The 21,507-nt window shown below is 45.8% G+C and overlaps 1 protein-coding gene across 1 annotated transcript; it reads left to right on the forward strand.

Annotated features, from left to right (window-relative positions):
- Positions 1–2,416: 2,416 nt before the first annotated feature.
- Positions 2,417–15,898, forward strand: gnl1 (guanine nucleotide binding protein-like 1). Its single transcript, XM_064309715.1, has 12 exons — positions 2,417–2,624; positions 3,445–3,604; positions 6,831–6,967; positions 7,528–7,679; positions 10,610–10,681; positions 10,888–11,080; positions 12,323–12,421; positions 12,583–12,765; positions 13,133–13,311; positions 13,789–13,963; positions 14,429–14,569; positions 15,319–15,898. Exons 1-12 carry the CDS (start codon positions 2,552–2,554, stop codon positions 15,573–15,575), a joined length of 1,821 nt encoding a protein of 606 aa, XP_064165785.1. The 5' UTR covers positions 2,417–2,551; the 3' UTR covers positions 15,576–15,898.
- Positions 15,899–21,507: the final 5,609 nt, after the last annotated feature.

A 21,507-nucleotide genomic window follows, 5' to 3' on the forward strand; every position in this document is an offset into this window, starting at 1 on the left:
GCTTTTATCCAAGCGACGTACAAAAAGTGATGTAGGATGTAGTAATCACTGACACTCGCTCAAGTGACAGCATTGATGGGAAACGATTCGTCAGGTGAATTTGTTTGAATTTGGCCTGTTTTGAAATGTTAGTTCTAGTGGCAATCGTGGGGTCACATAAACTCTTGGCCAACATGAGTCACCAGGGCGCAGACTATTTAAAGGCTTCGAGGAGAATAAAACGGGAACATGCACATTTGTTTAAATGTTTCAGAATGGCATTTAAACACCAGCAGTTCACTGGATTTATTTCACCAGTGAACATGGAAATTAAGACCATCGCTGTAGGTCACATGATCCTCGATTTCTGACATCCATTTGGTATTGGGCTATTCATACTGTAAACATCATATGGCAGTCAAATTTGGTGTAAACACCCTCAGTACCTCTCTTTCAGTAGCCGGCCCATAAATAGACCTGTCAGAATTTTAAAATCATTTGGCATACTGCCACACTTAGCTGATGACATCATTATTGGGTTGGAGGCTATTTACAAAACAGGGATGAAATGGGTTCCTCCGTTGCAATTAGACTGACATGCTGCTCCACTGGAGCAAGAAGTAGTTATTAACACATCAGTACTGTATACATTTGAAGAGCTGTAACCATGGCAACACCATTAATGTGAATTTTATTTTATTTGCTTTGATTAATTTCTCATTATCATTCTACCCGCATATTTTTACTCCAGTACACAGACAGCTTTAATCTTGCTGGTTTCTGAGACTTTATCGCTTTTTGTTTGTTTATAGAACCTAGCATCTAATAACGAGCTTAAAAACAACATGCCCACACATCCAAGGCCTGTTCCTCCACATGGCAAACATCACTGTCAGAATATATATCCACGCACGAAATGGAGTAATGTATTGTAATTCGCTGAATGGTGTCACAAGCTGAAAGCTATGAGGACCGGGCGAGGGGCCACAGAAGCCAATGGCAAGGTGAATCCTACAGGCAATTTTCAGCCACGGGAGATAGCAGTTGGTGGGTGAGGGTCTCCAGAGTTTAATTGGCTCCTGTCTCTCAACCTCCAGAGTTAATACCAGAGGGACTGTGGCTTGAGGGCTCTAGGATGTAGTTTTGTTACCCTGGCAACGCAACATACTGCACACGAAGCCTGGCCAGGACTGAACACAAACCTCCATTAAGCAGGAAGCTTGGAAGGCAGTCACACCGAAGTCGATTGAGTCCTGTGCTGTGATTCAGCCTTGAAGCAGGAGCTTCAGTGAGTGCGTGGAGTGCGATGGGGAAGTTGGCTTTGGCTTTCTCGTAGTTGTTTCCCCTGCTTATTTTCCGAAGTTATGTGCAGTCAGATTCCGGAAAGACAAGCCAAAACCCTAGCTCACTGGTGTCTTTTTTTCTTTTGGGGGGTAGGTTTCTTTTGTGGTGGAACTAATGGAACACTGCATCTAACAACTTTTTTATGTGATCATAACCATGCTACATATTATTTCTGATAAATGTTGCAAAAGACATCAAACAGGAGCAAAAAAAAAAATTACAGAAAAGCTTATGTCTCTCTAATAACAGGCCAAAGTGCACAGTCAAGGAACACAGGCCTAAGGATCCATAAAAAGTAACTTCACTGGGTAATTCAAAAATAAAATAACTGGAGCACTCAGTTGAGCTAAGCTTATTTCGGGTTTGTCCAAGTTATCTGGGTAGGGATCATATCGAACGTCATTCAGTTCGTTGGTATAGTATTTCCCTTGCATATTTGCGTATCACAATTGTTGACTATTGGTGGTCTTAAACACGACACGCCATTGATGGAACTTTCTGCAAAACTGACGATTTTGTACTTCGTATAAATGCCCTTTGCAAACACAAATCTGAGCCACTTGTCCTTTAAAATAAATCATGTTGCTTGCCTGTTGGTTCCCTCCAATATAATGCATAATGAATTTCAGTGCCAACATGTAAATTGTTATTCCAGTTCTCATGTAACTGCAGTAAACGTTCTACAAGACGAGTGACAGCAAAGGGTTTATACGTGGAGTTTAAGAACTACAGTATGGAACGTTCTTGGACTTTAATATTACCACGCATTAATCTGAAAATGGAATACACTGTTTCATTGAAGATTGCCGATTTCTATGTGACTGCAGTCTGATTAACGTTTTCCAACGTTCACACCATCCGCTATGCCTCAGAAAATACCATTGCCACTAAACTGGTGTTTGTCGCAGTACCGTCTGTACCATTTTCTGGTGTTGAAGGGGTAGTCTTTTCTGGTTGTTTGAAATACCAAGGCAAATTTGAGAGAAAAAATCACATGGAAGAAATAATATTCACGAAAATAACGCACAATAAACCCATATGAAAACACATTACTCTTGTTCCCATCCATTTAAGCAAAACGATAACAGTGGCACTGGTAGCGTCTGTACATGCCAGCAACAGTCATGGCGTCGCTGAAAAGTATCAGTCGAGAAACTTCACGAATGTAAATACTAGAGGAGAAAACTTGCTAAAACTCCCTTGTAGTAATTTAACCTTGTCTAGAAACATGCCAAGGAAAAAGCCTTTCAGCAACAAACAGAAGAAGAAACAGCTTCAAGTGAAGCGGGAGAGAAAACGAGGTATATATCAATACATTTACTTCCTGAAAACGGGACGACGTAATTGGTGCTATGATTTCGCTGAAACAAGCATTAATTTCAGTGCAGTGATAAACTGGCAGAGAAGCTCCCTTAGGAATGTCATGTGCCCGGTCATTAAAATTGCAAAGATGAAACTACAGCAGGCTGTTTAATTTAATAGCCACAGCTAACAGTAACCTCTTATTTGTATGCAATACAGCTCCAGCAATTTGCTGCTAGGTGTTTTTTTCTCCTGCATTTCAGTTCATTTTAGTTTAACATCGGAATGCAGCATATTGGGAATGCTTAAGAACGAAACAAGGAACGAACGTTGACAAGTTAACATTAGCTGTAGTTAACACGAATTCGGCTAGCGGAATACTTGCTTTTTGAACTTGCTAACATTAGCTAGCTAGCTAATCACTCCATCATTGAACTGCTCAATCATGTGCAGTATCTCGCAACGTTTGCAAGCTGATGGGACATGCTGTTAAAAAAAAACGCGTTTAAACTGGACTTAACTAAAGAACCATGTCCGCTATTGTAAATATTTGGAAAACTTGGAATCTTAGCGCGTTATGGTTCTTGGGCCAAAAAAAGTTACAAAACGGTCTTACTTAAACCAGGGGCAATTTCAGGACGGCACTCTGCTTGACAGTGAGCGCTGTTAGGACACGGTCAGCGAGAGAGAGTGTGCTTTTCACCTCACCCGTGGTGCCTGCGGACTTACTGAATATACACACTGTACTGTATTTCAGTGTGTCAAGTGTTTACGCTTAATGTCTGAGTTATACTCTCATCCACCTCACCGCATCTCCAGGGGACACTGGGTCAGGACCGAACAGCCGCAATGCGAGTGCGGAACGAGGGACAGAGAGGGACCGAGACAGACAATCAGACACATCGGACAGTGAGACAACAGATGTGAGGAGGATCAACCAGCAACCCTTCAACAGAGAAGGGAGATATGACCCTAACAAGTGAGTGAGTTTATTGTGTGTGTTTATTCACGCTTAATTCATCATGTGGATTCAGAGTCATAGCTCAGGGTGGACGATATACTAAGTAATACTAAGTGTGTATACATATTTTTAATATATATATATATATATATATATATATTAAAAATTCAAAAGTATTGTGGCAATACTAACCAACCTCTGTACTAACCAAATTAAATTTGTATTACAAATCAAACAAGGACTGTGAGGCAAAATTCACAATGTCTGGATTTATTTTATGTTTTTTTTTTTTTTTTTTTTTAACAGACATTGAACTATATTAGGACAACACCATTCAATTAGCCCAATCACCCTATTCTAAGTCAGCCTAAGTATTGGTGACAAATGACCATCAGCTGTTTCAAATTTCACTGGTTTACCACATTACTCTTAATTATTTATAAATGGAAAGCTGTGAGTGTCAGGGCATGTGTTATGTCCTATGCATGTGCTTTTAGAGTCTACTTTATAAGCTAAAAGATACAAGGCAAGATGAAGGCCAAAGAACTGAGTATGACAGCCAAGAAAGTTATTGTAAGGATGGAAGAGAACAAAAAATCAATTGAAGCTCTTTCAGAATGTTTGTGTATTCCAAAGTCGCCAGTATGGAATGTCCTGAAGAAGAAAGAAAGTTCCGGAGTCCTGAGGAATTACCATCAGGTCACCTGCGGAAGATGTCAGAAAGTGACAGGACAGGATGATTATAAGAGCTGAGGGGGAAAAATCCTAAATTTTCAGCTTGAGTCATTGCTAATGAGTTCCGTACATAGGGGGTGAAAGTATCTCAGGACACTGCTCAGATGTAAACCTCACATCAGCACAAAGAACACAAATGCAAGATTGGAATTTGCAAAAAAAATACAAAGATGACCCTGATGAGTTTTGTGAACAATTCTTATGGACAGATGAGATGAAGATAAACCTTTAGCAAAGTGGTGGAAAGGTAAAGGTTTGGACAGAGAGGGACTGCTCTGGACAATCGGCATGCTGCTTCATCTGTAAAGGAGGATGCAGGCTGAGCGATGGCTTGGGCCTGTACGGCTGCATCTGGAACTGGGTCAGAGGTCTATATTGATGATGCAATCAGTGATGGCAGCGACAGAATGACAGGTGAAATGTGCAGAAACGTATTGCTCACCACAATTCAGAGAAATTCCACCACGCTCGTTTGACGGACGTTTAGCATGCAGCACGACAAACGATGCAAAGCATACATAAAACTTAAACAGGGGGCTTATCAGGAAGAAAAGGTGGAAGTGATTGAGGTGGCCCAGTCAGTCACCAGATTGAAGCCCCATTGAACGTCCTTTTTCAGTCGCTCAAAGGGAAAGTGAAGTCAGAAACTCCAGCAAACACTGAAAGAGGCAGCAGTAAAAGCTTGTCTGAGCATGTCAAAGGATCATTGCAGGCCTAGCAATGTCTATGAGTCACAGACTCAATGCAGTCTTCAAGTGTATGCGGTGTGCCACAAAACTGAGCTTGCAAGTCATTAAATTCGTCAGAACTTACTTTGTCACCAAAACGTATGCTGACTTGAAATTGGGGGACTTGACTGGCATTGTTGTCGTATAGTTTAATGTCTGTTTGAAAAATTTTAAAAAACACTTTAAGTAAATGCAGACATTTAGCCGCATATTCATTGTTTGATTTGAAAATACAAATTAGATTAGTACAGAGGACAAACGGCTGTCCAATTGCTTTTTCATTTAAGGGAGGAAGAGTTGATGATTAAAAATACATTCATTGTATTTGCAATTTTATATTCTCCCTTTGTCCGCTAGTAAAATAAGACAGTAAGCCATAAAACTTCATATCCAGATGAAGCTCTCGTTTGCAAGCGTACCATTTGGGACTCTGATTTCCTTTATCTGGATTTGCATAGTTCTAGTTTGCATGGTTCAGGAGGTGTGTGCTGGGAGACGGAAATTAACATAGATTTAAAATCTTTGTTCCCAGGGATTCGTTATTGACGATGTGAGTAGTTCAACCGAAGAAAACAGAACAGGCTAAAGAAATAACAAGATTCAGTTAAATAAAAACGAATTAAAATGCTGAAGTCAAGTGTCTTAAAAGGGTTTTATAAAAAAACAACCTTATTCTATTTGGCATGTATTTTACCAGGTCCCATCTAAACTGCAAAGGAGTAAAAAAAAAAAAAAAAAAGGTTGTAAGAGAGCATAGCGTCTTTGGGCAGTTTTGAAGAAATCAGTTTGTATATGTTGTCTTTTCCCACGTTTTTGCGGTTAATGTTAACATTAAAAATCCACGGTTTGAATGGTGATGATGGATAGCGTGCTTTGGCTCATATAAATCAGAGCTGAGTATTTCTCAGAGACCCACAGCACGCAGTGACAGGGCTGTGATTGCTTTGGGAAGCACACCGAGCGCAGCTGGATGGAGATTTTAATTGCACACAAGTGTATGCTGAGCATGGTTTTGAGTTTTTATTCTGGTCTGATTCCAAATTAAGGCCTGAGTAAAAATTTTATGATTTAGATTTATTTGTTGTTGTTGAAAAAAGTAGGATTTAAAGAAATAACCTGAAGTCCCATTAAAATATGAAATATTGCTGATGAGGTAGACTTTTCTATGAATCAGCTTATAAATAAGTGAGAGTGAGAGAGAGAACAGCTGGAGATACGTCATGTTCTGTCATCCAGATTAAGCCAAGGAAACTCAGTGGATTGGGGAATAGGGGTTTATATTGGGTCAGAAAGGTAGCAGTTTACATGTAAATTACATGTGTTAAAATATTGTTAAAATATATTTGTGAACAAGAACTGTTGTATGACATGGTGTATAAGCATATACATGATGTGTAGCTGCCTGTATATATATATATATATATATACAGATTACTGATAGAATTTTTGACAAAATGTTACTAATCATACAAAGCCATGTGAAATCTACATAATCACATGAAATAAGAAATATGTTCTGCATTTTGGTGAGATTATGTGCTTAGTTTAATTGTCACTTAGTTTTTGGAATTTTAGAGGTACTAAAGTATTTTAGATAATTATGTGACACAGGTCTGTTGGATACATGACAGTGCAGAGTTCTTTTTTTCATAAAGGCTTGTAAACTGGACAGGTTCCACAGACTGAACCTTGGTGAATACCAGTCCTCGTATTAAAGTTGTCATGGTGATCAGACTTCATATTCATTTAATATACCTGCTCTTTTCTGTCTGTGTCCACAGGTACCGCCTGCACTTTGAGAAGGAGAGCAAGGAGGAGGTGGAGAAAAGGAAGAAGATAGCGAGGGAAAAAATTCTGCAGCCTGTGGCAGAGTCCATCATGGAAGTTGACATTAATGACATCTACCCTCCCGAAAAAGGTCTGTGAGATCTGTCTTCACAGCACCTCTGTGATCTGTTCTTTTTTTTTGCCCGTGTGATTTCTTAGGGTTCCCACACTCCTCGAAAACCTGCGCAAGTCCTCAAACTGAGAGAAAAAATTAAATCAACAGTAACACATTTTTTTACAGCGGCACTGTAAAGTGCTTCGATTTTTTTGTCGAGTGATTGCTCAGAAGTGCTTCAAGTCTGTCCTTTGCCATTTGAAACCAATCTTAAATCAGAACCCGCATTCTGCTAAAAAAAAAAATCTTCTGTTTGAATCGAGGTTGAAAGAGCTGATCCTGGAGCACCGTGCCTTTCTTGCAGAGCTATTGAGGCCATTTCTATTGTGTGCTGCTGATAGTGGGCGACACTTGTGACTCCGCCTGCTTAAGAATTCAGCTCTTGTTCTCGAATTTGGTGGATTGAAGGGAATAGAAAAGTGCTTGAATAGCTGGCGCGCTTGAAGTGTGAGATTGTGAAGCGGTGTGTTCGAAGGGCAGCCTTCCTCTTCCACCGTCTGATTGAATCGATTTTTTGTTTTTGTGACTCCTCGCAGGGCTGGATTTCCCCAAGAGACCGCCGTGGAACTACGGCATGCAGCGAGAGGAGCTCTTTCGGAAGGAGGAGAAGTCGTTTAGGGAGTACCTGGAGGCGCTGCACTCCCGCAACCCGCCCGAAACCCTCAGCCACTTCGAGCACAACCTGGAGGTGAGAGAGACGACGGGCTATCGGGGCGTAGACAGGGGGGCGGCGGCCAATCATCGGCCTGCGGGGCGGCGGCCAATCACTGGCCTGCTCTCAGAAAGGGCAGGATCCTGATAAGACCCCCAGGTGCTGCATTTAGATCAGGGGGGTTCTAAAGAACAGGCTCCAGATGAACGCAGCACATACAGTCAAATGCAAGAGGACTGGACTTTGTTTTGGCTCTGTAGTCCAGCACATTGGATTTGAAATGAAACAATGAAGATGAGGTTAAAGTGCAGACTGTCAGCTTTAATATTTTAGGGTATTTACATCCATGTCGGGTGATCAGTGTAGGAATTGGAGTACAAAGCCAAAACAAACAAAAAAAACTGTTACTGTCTCAGTACTTTTGCATTTAGCTATATGAAATACTCACCAGACATGGCTGTCTGATCTTGATGTAACGTGGCCTCATGAATGTACATCATTCCTCATTAGACAGTGAACGTGTCCGATTAGTTCACATCTGGTTATACTTGAAAAATAGCTGTTCTGGTTGGATTGAACACTAGCATTATAAGGGGGGCCCCCGGACCAGTGTTGGGGAACCCCTGGTTTTATGTCACACAGGTAATTGCACATTGCATGAAGAACTAAGTGTGATCTTAGCGCTGGCGCAATAACTGCTAACAGGATACGCTCAACAGACTCCAAGTCTGGTATTAGTCATGACATTTGAATATGCTCCATCCAGACATTTCCTGCGCTGTCTTTTCTGTCTTGATTGTTCATGAAAGTGTGTGAATAGGTTGTGCTTCTGGTTTGTGGTTGTGGTTGTGCTTCTGGTTTCAGCACAGACGTGTTACCTGGGTATTTTTTGCAAATTCATCCAGGCGACCTAACTAGTTCCTCAAGTGACCTTATCGATAGTATTCAGTAGCAGAGTAGCATGTGTTTTCTGTTTTAATGGATTAAATTTAAACCCTGATTTAATAAGTGGCATCCAAACCCGGGCTCGCCAGAATGAGCTTTGAGCTGCTGGTGGTGTCCGCACCAGGAGGGAGGTCATGTGACCGCGCATGCCACTCCAGGCCCTGCCTGTCACAGCCTGGCGGGGTTCTGACTGATGGCTCTGGCCTGCGTCTGATTGGGTTGTCATGGTGCCGGCGTGAGAAGGCCAGGGTTCTATTTTAACACCGCGGTTGTCGCCTCCTGTTTGCCTGCGGCACGCCGGCGGCCATCTTTGAATCTCTCATCTCTAAATCATTCGCACACCTTTTTTGTTTGCGATGTCATTTAAAAATATTTAGCATTTAAAATAGCCTTGGCGCTGTCATACGGTGTGCCAGATTTATTCCATTGTTTCCTTTTCAAGGAAGTGAATGACAGGTGCTGTTTTTGTCAACCTGCTTATTGGTGATTATTTTTAATGCTTGCATCTGTGTTGCTTTCTCTGCCTGTTTACATGGTTATTTTAGCCGTGGTTAATAAAGTTTGTTCTGCTTTCTGTATAGATTAAATTTGCCTTTAACATGGACCCTTCTGGACCCTTAATTAATTGGTGCTAATATTCTTACTCGGCCCCTAATTGGGCGGTTTGATGTCATTGTCAGGCGTAGTTGCCCTGCACAGTCGCGTAGGTTCATCCTCCTATAGGGTCCCCCCTGTTAATTATGGATGGGGTAGACACTGCTTTCAGCCCCAAACTGATCACTCTGATGAGGGACATTACATTACATTTATTTGGCAGACGCTTTTATCCAAAGCGACGTACAAAAAGTGCATTTCATGGTCATAGACAACTGCTAAACACAGGTTCAGTAAGGTACAATTACTTATTTTGTACAGCTATTTCTAGCCGAGAACACAGTTTAGTTCACACAGTGAACACTACCACTAGGGACCAAAGGAAATGTAAATTATCGGCACTTTGTTGATCATACGTTTCTTAAGGAGGTGCTTATATCCTGTGATTACTTTCTACCGTAAAGGCTCTGCCTAGGGACACCCTCCTTTTTGTTTAAAATATATATTCAGAATAAAATTTAATTGTAATAGCTTATTAATAATGCAGTTCATTATATGATACAATATGTAATTTTTGAACAATGATTTTAATAATATAAAGGCTTTATAATCTTTATGCAAATGTAATTTGGCTGTAATGGCTTATTAATAATGTATGCTATTATGTAATCTAATCCACAATTATAAAACTGTAATATTAATATCACATAACCATAGCATAATGAATAATTCCATTAAAAATGTTGTTCGATTATAAAAGCTGCTTTTAAAAAGTGAAGAATTTTGTTTTTGATTGTGCTTTCCTGAAACGTGTGTGTAACCGTGTCAACGGTTCCTCACTTTGTGTCCAGCTGTGTGCTTCAGTATCCTGGGGCTCCTTGGCGTGAGGTGGGTGACTTAGTTAATGCACCTGTCTTAACTGCTGCTTGTATTTTTGCATAGACTACGTTGTTGCTGTTCTCGTTTGTGTTAGTGTTAATCAGTTTAACCTTCAGGGTCCAAGTTGAACTATGCGGTTGTTCCCTGCACTTGGACCGGTACTTCTCTCTAGGGTTTTCGTCATACTTGCTCCTGGTTATGGTTATACACTTTGTTGTACGTCGCTCTGGATAAGAGCGTCTGCCAAATGCCTGTAATGTAATGTAATGTAATGTAATGAGGAGAGCTTTATAAGATTGAAATTGATTTATTGAACGGGTAATATTTCCTATTAACTATGAGAAAATGGATAAGCTTTGCTTGCACCTGACCTGATCGCAGTGCCTCTGGGGAAGCGTGCCCACTGCAGACGGCTCATTGAGGTATTAAAGTATTTCTGTTGTCTTGCAGTGGCAGTGATAATGCGGTGAGACGGGCCCAGGCGAAGCGATGGGCTGTGTGTGTGGCTCACACCCTCTTTCATCCGCCTCTCCTCTCTTTCCTCTCAGACTTGGCGACAGCTTTGGAGGGTGCTGGAGATGTCAGATGTTATTCTGCTCATCGTGGACATCAGACATCCTGTTGAGTATTGTTCCTTCCTGTTATGTTATGTGATAATGGGCGTCGTTATTTTGATTAATAGCCGTGGGGATGTGCAGTAAATCAGTTCTAATAAGTCGCTCTGGCCTATTCAGTCCTGAAATGCCCCGAATGTCCACCAGGTGGTGCCAGAGGGGCAAGTGTGATCTTGATTGCTGTGGATTAAATGCCATCTCTCCCTTGCCAGGTGCTCCAGTTTCCCCCGGCCCTGTACCATTACATTACTGGCGAGCTGCAGAAGCAGGTGATTGTGGTCCTGAACAAAGTGGACCTGTGTCCCCCCCCCCTGGTGCTGGCCTGGACCCACTACCTGAGCTCCCTGTTCCCCCACCTGCACTGCGTGTGCTTCACCTCGCACCCGGGACAAGCCTACAGCACCTGTGAGCCCAGCCAGCGTGTGTGTGTGTGTGTGTGTGTGTGTGTATGCACGTCCGTGTTTGTAGGCACATGTGAACATCTGTGTGCATTTGCATGCATATTTGTATATATATGAGTCACTTCTATACGCATGTGTGCGAGTGTGGGTGTGCGTGCGTGCGTGCGTGCGTGTGCGTGTTTGCGTGCATGCATGTGTGTGTGTGCACGTGCATGCGTGCGTGGGTGTGCGTGCGAGCGTGCGTGTGTGGGTGTGCATGCGAGCGTGCGTGTGCGTGCTACTGCGTGCATGTGGCGTGCATGCGGTGTGGTGTGCAGCGAGCTGCGTGTGTGCAGTGCTGCAGCGAGCACGTTCGACTGCGACGGAGGGATGATTTATGTGTTGGGGGATGTCACGGACAGCCCGCTGATAACACCAGACAGCGTGCGGCGGCCAGCTGTGCAGCGTTAGTCTCCAGCTGCAGAGAACAAGCCACCAATCACAGAGTCCGCATTAGCCCTGCACCCTGGGAGTTTGCGTTCGCGTTCTGCACCTTTAAGCGCACACGGCAGATGAGTGTAAATGTAAATAGGGGCTGCAGGTATGTTCGAGAATCTGGCCAAACTAGAGCAACTAGCAGCATTCATCACGGCTTTGCAAACAGAAGCTCTTTTTCCATGCAGGTGCTCTTGTCGACGTTGTGGCACCAGCCACTTTCTGAGGGTGCACTAACGAGCCTCTCCAGATGTCCTGTTGTTCTCAGTTAGAGTATTTATTGTTTAATAGCATTCGTAGGCGCGTTCCATATAGGGAATTGCTCATGTTACTGTTATTCTCCCATGTGGAGTCTGTTAAAGACGGCTTACGGTTCGCGTGGCTAATCAGCACGTTGAGCCGGAGCGGCCGATGGGAACGGAATCCTGCGTTCCCATTCCCGGCAGTCATCCTGGAATGGGGTTGATCCGTGACCCGGAGCGGAATGGTGTCGGTCGGTCGAGAGGGAGGGGATTGCCCCTTCCCCCCTGTGTGTTATGAGCCGTGATGTTCCAATACAGCGTTTTACTTCAGCAGAAATGTGGGCTCGTTTACGTGCTGGAGGGGGGGGAGCCCACAGTGCAGCCGCTGGCAGTGGACAGTGGAGGTTTCCGCTGGCCTGGTGTGATGTATCACTGTTTATGAGCTCCGTTCGGCCTTAACTGTGTGCTCTGTCTGTCCGTCTGTCTGTCTGTCCGTCTGTCCGTCCGTCTGTCTGTCTGTCGGTCTCCAGTGCTTCAGAAGAAGAGGATGAGGAGGAAGGTGGGGTGCGGCGGGGCAGGCGGTCCCACGCACATCCTGAGGGCGTGTCAGGAGATCACGGGCGGGAGAGGTAAGCCGCTTCCGCTCGGCCGAGACACCAAACCGCCCGCCTCGGCGAAAAAGAGAAAAACCGCCACAGAAGGAGAAAAGGGGAAACGCGGCTTCGCCGGGCTGGCTGCGTGCCCCCCCCCCCCGGCCCCCGCTCACGCCCGCTGCTCTCTGCCCTCACAGTGGACCTGAGCAGCTGGGAGCAGAAGATCCAGAGAGACGCCGCCGACGGGGGCCCGGACGGAGAGCAGGCCGAGGAGGGGGCGGAGTCCGTGCTGATGGAGCACCACAGCGACATCGCCATGGAGATGGCCAGCCCCTCCCAGGAGCTGTACAGGGACGGGGTCCTGACGCTGGGCTGCGTCGGTGAGAGCAGTGCTTCAGCTTTGCCCGCGGTGCAGTTTGCTCCCGCACCCTGGCAGTTTAGAATATTTAAAACGTTTGTGTGTGAGGCACAGTACAGGTGCGGTAAAGTGAAGGTTACCATGGCAACACTCTGGGGCGATGCAACCCTCGAATAAAAAAAAGTCACGACGTTGCCCTTGGCTGGGGGCGATTTCGCCTTTAGCTGGCGTTTCCCTGTTAAACCTTTGGACGAGTGAGAGGCACGGGTTCAAATCCCACCTCGGTCCGGGGCAAATCTCTTAACTCGGTCCTTACATCAGTGCTGAAGATTCACAGGGCGCTGTGTTTTGGTGCTGGGTGACTCTCCCCCCATCCCCCCCCTCCCCAGGGTTCACCAACGTGGGGAAGTCGTCGGTGCTGAACAGCCTGGTGGGCCGGAAGGTGGTGAGCGTGTCTCGAACCCCAGGCCACACAAAGTACTTCCAGACCTACTACCTCACCCCCACGGTCAAGCTCTGCGACTGCCCGGGCCTGGTCTTCCCTTCCCGCGTGGACAGGCAGCTGCAGGTACCCGCTGGCTTGGCACCCTCTGCCGCCCTGGCTTTGTTTCTGCCTCTGATTGGCCCTCATGGTGATGGTGGGCGGTGCCTGTCGGTCAGGCTCGGGGAAGTTCACACGCACACCGGGAGCTTTTGCACTCTCTGGCAGCCCATAGCAGGAGAGAACATTCTGGAATAAAGCCAAGCTCTAATGGCCTCTGAGATATTTTGGGTCTGAAAGTCAGTCTCCTCTCTCTCTTTCTCCCTCTGCCTCACTCCCTCTCCCTCTCTGTCTCTATCTCTCCTTACCCTTCTCTCTCTTTCTCTCTCCCTCTCTTTTTCTTCCTCTTTACCTGTCCCTATCTCTCTCTGTGACCCCTCTCTCTCACTCCCTCTCCCTCTCTCTCTCTCCCTTTCTATCTCTTTCCCTCTCCCTCTTTTTCTTCCTCTTTCCCTGTCCATATCTCTCTCTCTGCCACCCCTCTCCCTCTCCCTCTCGGCTCAGATCCTGGCTGGCATATACCCAGTTGCTCAGCTGCAGGAGCCCTACAGCTCGGTGGGGTACCTGTGCGAGAGGATTCCCTTCCAGGCTCTCCTCAAACTGAAGCACCCCGATCTGGAGGAGAGACCTCTGGGGGAGGAGAGGCCCGAGAAGTGGACGGCCTGGGACGTGTGTGAAGGTAGCCGTCCCGCGCACTGCTTAGACCCCCGACCCGTCAGCAGCAAGCCCAGTTTCACATTTTAAAAGTTTGCAGAATGTCTGCTTCCTGTCGCAGTGTTGTCAGCACAGTCCGTGGAGGTCATAGGGCAGAGGTGGCCCCTCAGGCCACTTTCTGGCCTTCAATACTTAATTTTTTTATGCCACCTGACGTTTTGGCTAACATTTCTTGATAAGTGCATGAATGACAGCCCAAGGCAGTTCTTCTGTCCCTGTATGAAACATTTTATTACATTTCTGATTCGGTCTTTGAGTGAGCAGGTGTTGGTGCGTATGGGCGGTTCGCTCATTTAGCCCGGGTAATTGGTGGACCGGGATTGCTTAGCCCTGCGGCCAGACTGCTCCGTGCATTAGCACAGCTGTGCTCTCTCTCTCTCTCTCTCTCTCTCTCTCTCATTCTCTTTCTCTTTCTCTCTCAACCTTTCAGCCTGGGCGGAGAGGAGGGGCTACAAGACCGCCAAGGCAGCCAGAAACGACGTCTACCGAGCGGCCAACAGCCTGCTGCGGCTGGCCATCGACGGCAGGCTCTGTCTGTGTCTGAGGCCGCCGGGGTACTCTTCCCAGAGAGGTCAGAACAAGCCCGTCCACCAGGACCGCACGGCACTGTTCACACTGAGGGAGAAAGGGCTGGGGAAAGGGGCTTAGTGGGAGGGGTCGCAGCCTGGATGGGAGGGGTCACAGCCTGGATGGGAGGGGTCGCAGCCTGGATGGGAGGGGTCGCAGCCTGGATGGGAGGGGTCGCAGCCTGGATGGGAGGGGTCGCAGCATGGTGGGAGGGGTCACTGCATGGATGGGAGGGGTCACTGCATGGATGGGAGGGGTCACAGCCTGGATGGGAGGGGTCGCAGCATGGTGGGAGGGGTCACAGCCTCGGTGGGAGGGCTGACAACCTGGGTGGGAGGGGCCAAAACCTGGGGGGGAGGGGAAAAGTAGCATGGGGGAGGTTACACTACCATTGCGTTACTGTGGTTCAGAAAACTGAGCTAAATGCCATTACCTTGCGTCACATTACAGTCACTTAGCCGACATTCTTATCCAGAGCGACTCACAGAAATGGACGACATGAGTGTTGGTCAGGTGATGTGATGACAAGCAGAAGATAATGGAAACTAGCAGTGAGTTATGGCGAGGCGAGGTGCTGGTGCGCCGTGTGCAGAGTTATGTTTCCTTTTGTTTACTCTCCACTAATGGGATAGTTCATCACAGCGACCTTCACGCCCCGTGCCGTGTGTGTGATTTGTGGTGTATCGACTGGGTCGCGGTAAATCTGGCTGGGTGTTGCTAAACCCCTCGTCCCCCCGCTCCGTCCCACCGCAGACAAGTGGGAGGCTCACCCGAACCTGGGCGAGATCATCGCCCTGCAGGGGCGGCGGGAGGAGGGGGCGGGGGACCGCGACGAGGAGGACGGCGAGTCCAGCTCGGAGCCGGAGGAGGAGAGGGACCGCGACGCGGACGACGACGAGGACGACGACGACGAAGACGAGGGCCTCGACCGGCAGGCGAGAAGGGACCGGCCCAAGACCAACCTGACGGTCAACATGTTCAGTGTTCTGGGGGAGGACGAGTGCGACTGAGGCAGCATGTGCCACGCTGCGCTGACTCCTCTTCTTCCTCCTCTTCCTCCTCCTCCTCCTCCGCTGTAGTCATTCCTTTCTCCCTGCACATCACCTGCTCCTTCTGGCTCTGTTCATTCCCCCACTTTGTTTCAGGCTTTTCATCTGTTCACTTCTCTCGCTTTACAACACGCCTCTTTCCTCTCACTCTTCTCATCTGCAGTGCTACTCTCACACATGCACACATACACGCACATGCACACATACACGCACATGCACACATACACGCACATGCACACATACACGCACATGCACACATACACGCACATGCACACATACACGCACATGCACACATACACGCACATGCACACATACACGCACATGCACACATACACACGCACATCACGCCACACATACACGCACATGCACACATACACGCACATGCAAATACACATCACAACAGCACATGCACACATACACGCACATGCCACACACACATGCACACATACACACACATGCACACATACACGCACATGCACACATACACACACATGCACACATACAAACACATGCACACATACACGCACATGCACACATACACGCACATGCACACATACAAACACATGCACACATACACGCACATGCACACATACAAACACATGCACACATACACGCACATGCACACATACAAACACATGCACACATACACGCACATGCACACATACAAACACATGCACACATACACGCACATGCACACATACACGCACATGCACACATACACGCACATGCACACATACACGCACATGCACACATACAGCACATGCACACATCACACACAGCACACATACACGCACATGCACACATACACGCACATGCACACATAACACGCACATGCACACATACACCACATGCACACATACACGCCACACATGCACACAACACCACATGCACACATACACGCACATGCACACATACACGCACATGCACAACACCACATGCACACATACACCACATGCACACATACAACGCACACATGCACACACATACACAGCACAAACACACATACACCACATGCACACATACACGCACATGCACACATACAATGCACACAACACGCACACCATGCACAACACACATGACACATACCACACACACAACATGCACACATACACGCACATGCACACATACACCGCACACTACACACATACACCAACCCTGCACACATACACACATGCACATATACACCATGCACACATACACGCACATGCACACATACACACATGCCACATACATGCACATGCACAATACACCACATGCACAATACAACATGCCACACACTCACACAATGCACACATACACACATGCACATAGCACACATACACCACATGCACACATACACCACATGCACACAACATGCACACATACACACACATGCACAATACACACACATGCACACATACACTGCACATCACCATGCAATACACTGCAACATACACACATGCACATATACATACACATGCACACATACAAACACATGCACATATACACACACATGCACACATACAAACACATGCACATATACACACACATGCACACATACAAACATGCACAAATACACACATGCACACATACACACACATGCACACATAAACACATGCACAATACAGCACATGCACCATACAATGCACATGTCACACTACACACACATGCAACATACACCGCACATGCCAATACATGCCACAACAAACACACACGCACACACACACACCCCCACATGCACACATACATATACTTTCCACCTCTCCATCCATCAACGCATACCTAAAGTGACATCGTCACCTCTAAACATAAAATGAGAAAAAACTACAATAAACTTATATATTTCACTCCATTGCAATGTGCCTCTAACTTGGAAAACTACATGATATATTCCCTCAGTGTTTTCTTCCTTTTTACTTTGTACCCTATGTACCCTCTGCATTTTGTTCTTTTTTTCCCCCTTTGACGTTGATGTTAGAAATAAGTCATTGCTTTTCAGTCAGTTAATGATCAGTATCCCCTCAGCTGAGATGCCAAAGGTCTGTAGTTTTGCAGGAAGCTGCTTCAGTAAGATACAGTATAACATTTCCAGGGGTTTTTTGGATTGGGGGGGGGGGGGCGTGGGAGGGTTGTGGTGGGGCAGGAGGGCTAAACTGGAATTTGCGGTGGTGGGACGCTCATAGTCCCGTACTAGCGAGGTTGTAATGTAGTGTTATAACTACTGCACAGGGCATTAGAATTGCACCGTACACTACTACAGTTGTATATGCAGTACTATATTATGCAAAGGCGCAGTTGCAGTGTGAAATTCTGCAGTGCTGTGGGAATGGGTTATGCAGTGCCTGATACATTTCACTGCAATGCGACACGACGGCGCCGTATTACACTAAATTGTAACGAAGTGTAACAGAGTGCTCTGTGCTACAAATGGTACTAAAGTGCTACCCGGTGTTAGTGTTCAGATTGAATTGAAGTACTTTGCTCTGTAGTGACATGCTACAGGTTCAGTGTGGGGTTGGAGTGTGGATCGTATGGAGTATGGTGCTGTGTGTGGCATTCCAGGTTTCATTCCTAAATACACCAGAGTAAACTGGGCTGTCCGTTTCTCTGCAATAAAATCAATGCAACGACATCAGAATGCTGGACCTCTCTTGTCCTTCCTTGAACATCTGTGTGTTGCCATATCGCAGATGTTTGTCACTCTGAAGATGGACTTCTTGGTAGCTGTTGTTTACTGTAATCTGCATTACAAAATTTAGCTGGAAACGGTTGCAGAACTATTTAGCATTTAAGGTTCACAGATAAGCGATTAGAATGTTCGTAACTGAATGTTCTAATGCTGACGAAGCGATCACCACTGGTACTTGAAAGCACAGTGGTTCTGGAACACTGACTTAGAGTTTGGAAAAAAAAACATTCCAAAAAAACCTCTCTTCAGAGGGTTAAAAAGAAGCGGCAGTATATTAATTACACCAGTGGTTTGCAGTCATCGTGCTGTTTTGACATCATCGTTTGTTAATCATAAAATGACTTTGATTTCAGTTTTCAAAGCATAATTTAGAGGAGAAACTGGAATTATATTTTCTTGAAATTGTGTTGAAAGATTTGTGTATGGTAGGAACATATGGATTTGATTCTTCTGCATATGCATACTTCACATTGTATACACTGTACTACATCAGGGACTGATGTCTTTCTCTTAGAAATTCATTTTAGGATTGTTCACATTACATCAAGATGCAATTTTGTCTCGTGCTTTTGCCTGAGTTTAATAATAATCATCAATAATCATGTTTCAGTGACAACTGCAAGTCAAATGCAGTGAGATTTCATATTGTGAAGCTGCTACCAATATGTTTGCAATTATAGTTGAATATTTATATTTACTGGAATCTGAATGTTCATAAATTTGGCTAATTAATTGCTGTTGTCAAGCACTGGTCGTGCCAGTGAAGTCTGCGGTTTGAGGTTTTTGAGTGCCGGACGAGGAGGAAGCTCTTCTCACATGATGTAAGACGTCTTCGACGCCTCTCGCTCTCCGCAGTCTCAACCCCCTCATCGCCGTCGGCAACACATTTTCATTTGAGGGCCTGAAAATGAATGAACCAAGAAACTATTACTTTTGTCATAAACATTTTCAGCTTTTTGCTGGGCGTGTGAATCTGTGAGAGCACAAGGACCGGCAGACATCACAATTCAATTTATTCAAACTGCGCTGCTTTTAAGAACCTACAAACAAAAGGCAATGTAAACCATGCAGAAATGTGTTCCGGAACTCGCACAGCTGTGACTTTTGCTCTTATGTATGTCCTTTTCAATAAGGATAGAATTTAGATTTAACAAGGCGGGAGGGTTTTTTTTTTTTTTTTTGCATATTGTTAAATATCTCCAGACTAATTAATGCTAGTGGGATTTTAAATTTTATTACAAATTTTTTCATTCCTTCAAATAAACTTGTGTCCCCAACTATAAAACGAAATTGATTCAGCACGGATAATGTGAACTAATTTGTTTCCTTAAGTAGTTGGCACCTCAGTCCACTATTATGTTTGGCATCTGAGAGGTACCAAAACATTGATTGTGTTGCAAAGTCCGTTTCATTCTTTGATTAGGTGGAAATTCTGGGAGTTCATGATGTGGTGTTTGTTCAGTTTCGCTTTGTGCTCAACACCACAGCCTTAGCCAATGTAATGGGTGCTAAGTAAGACCGTATTGGGCATGCGACCACTCTCAAAAAAAAAAGTAAAATGAGCTCACCATAGATCAAAGCCATCTGTGCCTCTGCTTTTGCCTACACAAACAGAGGGATCTGTGTTGTGTAATGCCTTGTTTAGTTTCGGCTGACATTAATTGAGGAATCACTCTCAGGGGCCTTCCGCGGAGTAGCTCGCTCTATGGTAAATCACGGTCTCCTGCAGGCTAGTTTCTGCTTTGCTCCCTGCTTAATCTATTCATCTCTTCACAGTTTAAAAAAAAATATATATCATTCGTATTGTCATTGTACGAAAAGAAAAATAAAATTCAAAAGTGTTTCATTTGTGTACCTGTATGCTTTTCCCGATTGTTACAGCAGGGTTGGATTGTTCACAGAAATCAATGATTAACAAGATTCTGTTACTGTTAATGGGGTCACCCACAATATCAGCCTCATAAACCCGCATTCGGTTCAGGTGAAAAATGCCCTGCCATTAACTCCATTGTCAGTGCCAGTGAAACTCCAGAGGGTTGCTGATTAACTGTGGCTTCACTCCTTTATAACACGCAGTAAACGTGATAACAGGGCAATGAAACCACCGGTGTGCTATACAGCTGGCAAAACAGTAGGGGGCGCTAAGATGGGCCCGTGTGTTCAGGAAGTTCTGGAGATTTTTTGGGATCTTGCGCTCTTGTTCCTCGTTTCTTCCCCTGAGGCAGCGCTAGCACGTACACCTGTTGGCGTTTGTTCGCGGGTAAGTCCAAGTTTGCATCAAGGTGGACCTCTGTGTCCGTCGCTCTGTGTCCAGTGTGTGACCGTGCGACCCGCTTGGATTTCTCCCCGAGTCAGCATGTGTGTTTATCCGTGGCTGTGTTTGTGAGCCAGAGACCGTGTGTCAATATGTATTTTTAGCATGGGCTCTCACCGCGTCGCAATGGCACTCATTCGACTGAGCACCCCCCACCCCCCCACTCCCCATTCCCCTCCCCCCTCCCTCCCATTCACTCTCACTCCACTGTGAGACCCAGCACAAACTGCCACCTGAAAAAGAGAGAGAGAGAGAGAGCTTGAAAAATGAAGGTCCGGTTACCATGGAAGCGTGACATGGCGGCAGGAGAATCAAGTCACAGTGGTGTGCTGGAATTCAGTTTTATTTTAAAATATTCAAGGGAGGTTCGATTCATTTGTGATTTTATTTTAATAAACCTGCGCAACAATGTAGTCGACAAGGTGAGAAGCCATTTTCTTGATAAATTTGACATGAATGCAAAAAAAAAAGATTTAAAAAAAATTTAGTAACTGAAGGGAGGGGGGACTACAGACAACTGCAGAGAACCCGTCGAAGCGCGATGAATGAGAGAGCAAACGAGGAAACAAAAATACCATTGTTATCGCGAAAGAGAGAGAGAGAAAAAAGGAAGGCATTTCCATTCGCGGAAATGGGAAACGAAAACAAAATGGAGCACGATTGGCAGTTTCGACAGGGCGACAGTTGGGGTGCGCCCAGCTGCCGCGGGAGCCAGCAGCGGCCTCTCCGCGGCGGGCCAGAGGGGCGGGGGAAACCCGACACCCGGGAGAGGGAACGTCCGCGCTGCCCCAGCTGAGAGAAGTCCCGCAGGGTCCTGACACACACGCACACACACACACACGCACGGGCCGCGGTGCGCGAGGGGTCAGCTTCCTCTGTCCCGCCCAGGGCCTCCCCGGATATAAACACCG

This window comes from Anguilla rostrata, chromosome 1, assembly GCF_018555375.3.
Source record: "Anguilla rostrata isolate EN2019 chromosome 1, ASM1855537v3, whole genome shotgun sequence".
NCBI lineage: Eukaryota > Metazoa > Chordata > Actinopteri > Anguilliformes > Anguillidae > Anguilla > Anguilla rostrata.

Coding starts and splice junctions, on each gene's coding strand:
- gnl1 (XM_064309715.1), top strand. CDS start 2,552: ATGCCAAGGAAAAAGCCTTTCAGCAACAAACAGAAGAAGAAACAGCTT. Junction 12,422..12,582: donor GGAGATCACGGGCGGGAGAG/GTAAGCCGCTTC, acceptor CTGCCCTCACAG/TGGACCTGAGCAGCTGGGAG. Junction 13,964..14,428: donor GGCCTGGGACGTGTGTGAAG/GTAGCCGTCCCG, acceptor TCAACCTTTCAG/CCTGGGCGGAGAGGAGGGGC.